The following is a 7,176-nucleotide window of genomic DNA, read 5'->3' as shown; positions in this document are numbered from 1 at the left end:
AGTTGTTATTAGTCAAGACATGAAGTGCTAACAAAAAAAAATAAAAATAAAAATAAAAATAGTAACAATGAAAGAAGGTCGCACGAAAAAGCACATCGTATATCATTCAATAAAAGAGTCAGAGTCAGGAAGACATATCCATCAAAATATTTCCTGACAAAAGCGCTGAAAACGAAAAATGAAATGAAATTAAATCTTTAAGTTTTACGTCCCACGTTTAGGCTAAAGGAGACGGTGATAATGAGATATGAGTGAAATGGTGGAATGAAAAGTGGGAGGAAACGGGAGAACCCCGAGAAAACTCACGAGCACGGTGTTTGTCCACCACAAAGTCCACACGGCGCGAGCTGGGATCGAACCAGGGACCCCAAGCACAGGAGGTGAACGCTGTACCACTGAGCCACCGCGCCCCATCGCGCTGAAAACGAGCACAAGGTTTCGAAAGTGAGCATGAAGAATTAGAAATGATATTTTTCTTTTGAAATTTAACGCTCGACGATTACGCGCTTTAGGCTAAAGGAAATGAGTGATTAGTCAAAGTGAATGATAATGGAAAAATGGTGACATGAGAATGTGGGAGGAAATGCAAGAACATGGAGAAAATCCATGAGCACAATATTGTCTACTAGTCATGTGGCCTGAGATTATACCAGAGAAGAACGATTATCCAGAACAATATTAGAACATGGTAACATTTTCTCAGACCATCTGCTCAAAGAAAGTTACCTACAAAGAAAACACATTGAAAGAAAAATAATTTAAAACAATGTAATGCAAAACAGAATAACACTAAAAAAAGAAACACTTATAATCAATATTGTAACAAGTAATACTTAAAACACACATCATACCTTAATTTTCAACTTTTGAGCAACAAAGAAACAGGAAAATATAAACTAGTGCAAAACAATCTACCTATGATCAGTGGCAGTGGTCTCCACAATGTTAACTAATAAAACTATTAAATAAACTTCCGAGAGAACTCACTTTCACCAATGCTAATATCAAATTTTAGTCTCTGGTATAGTAATGTTAAAGTTTATTTTGGTCTTTCAGTGCCTTTTAGGGCTCTTGAACAAAAGAATAACTTCCTGTTTCCATGACTTTTTTTTTATCACACTTTAGACACAAAAATTGTTCATTGATGGGGAGAATATGTCTTCTAAACTATTTCAGTTAGTGTCGGACTGGCCAATACGAGTATATAACTTAACACGTTACTTGCAAAACAGAAGTGACAAAAATCATATTTTCTGGTAAGAGCGGGGCCGTACTGATATGACCAGGTTATCCGAGAAGACTTCTTTCAGAAAGATGAACTTAGGTTTGTGCAACCTTTTTGGTAGGAAGACTCAAGAAAGCATTTGGGATCGCGAAAATTAGACCAAGGCCTACAGGTCCTGCGCCTCGTGATCCCTGCGGGGACCCTCAGGCCTCGGCGATTGCCAAGTAGCCAACGTGGCCAGTCCGGCACTGATCTCAGCGCTCCATATCTTAATTAAATTCAAATGTTCTTAGTACAGTCAGCTGAAGCGTCTTATTATTCTTGTATATTATTACTTCGACAATAACCTTCAATCAATTTCTTCCAAATTCATGACAAACCGAACAGATGTATTAAATACACGTTTCAGTATGACTGTATATTTTATTGTTAATATCCCAAAGAACTGATCAAGAACACAGCCTTTTCGACGACAAGTAACAACATGATTGTATAAGAGTGCCTTATTGCATATTTAGTTCTATTAACTGAAAAATCAATTCCGAGAGAGGACAATATATAATGAAGGTTATGTTTCTGCTTAATGCAGACTGCAGTATAAACTGCAAAAGTTAAAAAATACAAAATTAATAACTGAAGTGCTTTGGCATTATTACTATCAAATTTACAGAATAAACTCTGATTAAAGCTTCCTTTCGAATAAGACTCACTAGATCGTCTTTACTTATTTTTCAGTCATTAAAATAAAATACATCGATAAAATTGACGACATTAAGATGATCTCAATATTGAGATAATATAATCTTTAAAAAATACTGTTTCCAATAATAATAAGTATAATCACAAAACGAATTGTCAATGTTCTTTAAATTTGATTTGATTTTTAGTTTATACTGCCCTTTCGGGAGCGAGACTATATGAGACGTGGACCTAGAGTTCAGCATGGAATCCGAACCACCCGGGTCTTTTACCCCAAAGACTTGTGCGCAAATCGCTTAGCCACGAGGAAGCTCGTAAGTGTTCTTTAAACTAACAGGTACTTTAAAGATAACATTTTGGTGTATAGCAGTATTTTACTGTATTACTAAGTTATGTTTACCTTTTTCAAAAATAAACAGGACATATAATTGATATTAAGAATCCCGCAAGATGATATTTTAGCTCGACACTCTATTACAATTAACGTTCTTGAAACAAATGGTAATTTGTCTGTACATTATGCGCAATCAATTCTATTCCTTTCATCATCATCATTTAGTTTGATTTAATGCAGTAAATTTATCGAAATCCGATGTGGAAGGACAAAATGAGTATGGAAGCAATTCTTTAATGTTAGTCTTCTTAAATTGACCATCAGGTTTCACCAGGTAAATATCCACATTCTCACCAAATTCCACAATGAATTGTCGACACGCACCGCATGGTGTTACAAATGTATTTCCCATCGATGACGCAACAGCTATAGCTGAAAATTTCCTTTTTCCTTCCGAGATTGCTTTGGCAATTGCTGTTCTCTCCGCACAAATACCAACTCCATAGGAAGCATTTTCTATGTTGCATCCTTGGTATATACTACCATCTTGACATAAAAGCGCAGCTCCGACTTGGAAGTTACTATACGGACAATACGCAAGTTCTCGGGCTTTGATACTTCCTTGAATTATCTCTTTAATTGAACCATCTGAAACAAGAAATATATTTTACTAAATTCGTTCTATACGTAAGTATGTTGATATGTGATATTTTTGCACGTTTTTAGCAACTTAAAATTATAACTGTTATATATCCTCATCTATACACTTTTGGTGAATATTCCACTTGTAATAATTTCACACACAAAAACGTCACCAAAGAGGCAGAAAAAGTTTGGAAGAGAGTGCCACAACAATAAATCAGTCCCAAAATACCGCAACCAGTTCCTCCTCTGATTTTCATTGCGGGTAGATTCGAGTTGGCGAGTACTTGTCTTCCGGGTGGGGCAGAGGGATATAAATAGCCCCATGTTTATTTGTCATCTACTAGTAATATTCATTTACGTATGCTTCCTCCCTCCTTTTTTCTTAAATCTCATAGAGAATACTCAAAAGAATAGAAGAGATACACGCGAAATTGATGATCTATAAGTTCCTCTGCCCTCCCAGAAGACTAGATGTTTTCACTAACTCGAATAAAAACCGGTTAAAATATTTTAGATAAGATTAGTGTCCTTGCGGAACCGTTAGTACTCTTTCCAGAAAAACACAAAATATGTACTGTGCTTATTAATATACATATTAAATGCCGGTCACCTCTTCCCCTCCAAACCACTACTACGAAATAAAGTTGAAATCTTTCAGTTTAACGCCCCATGATTATGCCCATTAGGCTAAAAAGACGATGATTAAGGTAAGTGAACGAGGATTGGAAGAAATGGTGAAATAAGGATGTGGGAGGAAACAGAAGTACCCCGAAAAAACCCACGAACACGATGCTGTCCACCACAAACTTACTTAGGACATGTATTTTATTTGTTTACACAGGACACAATATGCTGAAAACAATCATAGTTTCATTATCATATAACAGGGCATAAGTGTTTACTAATACCAATGAGACTCAGCTCAGTTTTAGCTCTCACCAACCTCTTGTAAGTTGCACTTAGTCTCTATATTGATGACTTTCTTACAACATTTATGCGGAGTCTGTGACAATAAAAGAAAGTGCTATTTTCGCGTCGTGATATATATGTTGGAACATGCATTCATGTGTTATATATGTTGGAACATGGTATTTTTTTATGAAATAGTTGAATAAAAATAACATTCCCTGCATGGTTCTTCTTTGTCCTAGACTGAATGTATTGATATTCAAATTTAAAGATTGACTATTGTATCTCATTGGGTATATAGCTGTTTCCTATATCTCAAATACTTTAAAAACTTATTCTGAAATTTTCTAATTTTGTTATATTTATTTTTGAATGTGAACTCTATATAATGTCTATATATTTGGACTTAATACGAACGTAATATTTATATAGCTTTTGAATAGTATAATTGAAGGGTTCACTCGAGCAGACGGTTCTTCCGAAAATAAAATTTATAGGTAAAATACGTTAAACACTTTTCGCAAAAGTAGAGTGTGAATATAAGTAATTTATGTCATTAGATATCATATTGAAATACATTTTGAATGGTAGTGAACGTATTCTAACTGTAACTATTTACTGAAGCGGAAGAAAACAAGAATGCGAAGAAGGTGGAAATAAACGGCGGGAACGATCTGTTCGTGTTAGCAATGGACGTTTGCAATGGATATAATGCAAACATATGATTTTATTACAAAGAACTGTGTAATAAAAAGCGTCATATTATAAAGTTTTTGCAGCGTGATGATATGTTAAAACCTAAAATAAACCATGCGAAGTGTGGAAAAGAATTTCTTCTCGCAGCGGCCATTTGTACCAGGAAAACCAGTGAAGCCATTATGAAGGTAAGAATTATTACGATGATTTAAGTGTTTAACATTTTTGCAGATATTTTATGTATTTTTCCAATAGCCTCGTTTATGCATACCTCCCCCATCGCTGACGCGCCTGCTCCGTACAGAAGCACCCAGTCGCTCCCCCTTGCTGTGCCCCTGCCCTGACTCGGTTAGATAGCATTCGTGCTTTTTAGTGGCCACCTAGCACAAATTTGTTCGTGGTTTATACACTATCTCCTCAATTTAGTACGTTCTGAAAAAAAAGGAAAATGCAATAAATGTGTGAAAATTTCGTAGAACCGTCCGCTCCAGTAATGCCTATTGAATTCTACGGATATTCTTACTTCGAATTCATAATACCTATGCAACTGATCAAATATACTCACAGTGTTCTGTCAAATTAACAGTATATAGGTATATTTCTTGTGAAAATTTAACATATTTTACCCTGTTATAAATCGGTATTATTAACTTCCAATGGGAACTAGAGAAAGCAGTCATATGAGTACCACAAAAGTTCGGTACATGATCACTTTAACGGAATAAAATTATAGTGACTCAAATAAATGATCCTTGGAGGAAACTTGTCTCCCAATCCCATAAAATGTCATTGTACTACAGAAATTTTATTTTGAGAAAACTCTTGTCTTGTCTTCTTCACCATCATCGGTGTTCCTTATACAGCATCAGCTATTATAAGCTAGTATGCTATAAATGTAAGTTGTGTGTTTATTTAGTAAATCCGTGGACTACGGTGTATAATTTGGTAAAGACAGTTTGTCACAACAATCAAAAATAATGATATGCTTTTACGAATGTTTATACAATGGACTTTCGATTTGATACATCGCTAACTGAAAATTATTCTATATATATGCTCCCTATCACTAAAAATAAATCTTCACTAAATTTTTAGGTATTAGAAATCCAATATTTTTATCGTTTATTATTATTATTATTCATAGACATTTAATTTTTCTTTTTTCTGTAAACATTGCACTTCTCAACACATTGGAGCGGAATAAAGTCCAGTCTTGATTAACATAAATAATGCATCAACATAATTGACAAGCTTACATTTTATAGAACGAATATACTCTTGCTCTAATTTATTTACATTCGTATTTTAACTTTTTTGTTGTAAATAAATTACAGCATATACATCAATTTTCTGCAATATTTAAATGAATTAACTATATCTTACCACAACAACAATCGATACCATCCGTCTGTTTCGAATCCATCTGGCTGATTACTACAAAATTCCACGCAAATTTCTTTGTGTTTCTACTTTTTGTTGTAACTTCCTTTATATATTCATTGTACGAACAGCTGTAAATGTTTTGATTGGATCAGCTGACTATTTGAAGGTTGCGAACACAGCTGTTCAATGTCACTAAACAGAAGTGAAAATCCTCACAAACCATACAGAATATACCTGCAACCTTCCAGAAGAAGTTCGATTCAAGGGGCCTGATTCTGTATCAGGCTTCGAGAAATTTGCGGATCATATTATCAATTTAATCAATCAATCAAAGCTAAACGAACAATTTAAATTGTGGTATACCGATTCTTGTAAACTAAAACCAGGGATGCCCACAAAGCGGGGCTATGACGCAAACTGCGTCATTGAAATATTTTGGGGGGTTAAAAATCTATATAAATGTGTTTGAGGGGGTTTAAAAATTAATCGAAAATATTTTTTTCATGGAAGAACACCTACGGATAGACAATTGAGGGGGGTGCGTCATGGACATGAGAGGGGTGGGCACCACTGCTAAAACGTATAGTTTGCGTTTGAGTTAACAATAATCCGATTAGCAGTTTTTAGGATTACGCAACTGAAAATTACAATATTGTAATATATCCAATTGCGATACTCCATGCGATATCTCTCGAACAAAAGCGAATTTTTAAAATTCTGTTTTTGCAAACAGCAAGGGAAGGCATTTGACAAGTAACTATGATTTACGCCAATATAATATTCCAGTCTATAACTTGAGAACGAAAGCAAATTTTTGTTTTCTGCATAGATATGTAGAGCGATTATTTTAGCCAAGTTCGTTAGTGGAGCCAATCTGTTCATAAAGGGTAACGGAGACTTTAGTCCGTCCCTTACTCCAACTTTTGAACGAAGGATATTGTTTCTATCCTGTTCTTTGCAATAGCTAGCTGGATCGGTTGTTTCGACTTTTTTCGTTACTGAAATTGATCTCCATGGGTAACAGCAGTGGTGGATTCAGGGGGAGATCGGGGCAATCGCCCCCCCCAGAAGAGGAAACTTACTTATTTTATATATAAGTAAAACAGAGTTTGGAGCTCTTAAAAGTAGCTCTAAGTAGCAGTATGACAACCCACTGCCCCCCTAGAAATCCGTCCTGGATCCACCCCTGGGTGACGATAACATCATTTATACATAAGCCATTTTTACTATTGAAATAAAGTCCTATTGTTGCGAAAGAAAGAGCTGCTTTGAAGTTGTACGAGAG

At 35.1% G+C, this 7,176-nt stretch overlaps 1 protein-coding gene across 1 annotated transcript; it reads right to left on the bottom strand.

Annotated features, from left to right (window-relative positions):
- Positions 1–1,256: 1,256 nt before the first annotated feature.
- Positions 1,257–6,103, bottom strand: LOC145668731 (cytidine deaminase-like). The gene is made up of 2 exons (XM_081736853.1): positions 5,892–6,103; positions 1,257–2,906 (listed from the first exon to the last, which is right to left on the bottom strand). Exons 1-2 carry the CDS (start codon positions 5,929–5,931, stop codon positions 2,476–2,478), a joined length of 471 nt encoding a protein of 156 aa, XP_081592979.1. The 5' UTR covers positions 5,932–6,103; the 3' UTR covers positions 1,257–2,475.
- Positions 6,104–7,176: the final 1,073 nt, after the last annotated feature.

The sequence above is a fragment of the Thermobia domestica genome, chromosome 13, assembly GCF_964235325.1.
Source record: "Thermobia domestica chromosome 13, izTheDome1.hap1.1, whole genome shotgun sequence".
In the NCBI taxonomy this organism is placed as follows: Eukaryota; Metazoa; Arthropoda; class Insecta; order Zygentoma; family Lepismatidae; genus Thermobia; species Thermobia domestica.
Note: the sequence above shows the minus strand (reverse complement) of the source record. Positions and strands in the feature narration are given on the sequence as shown.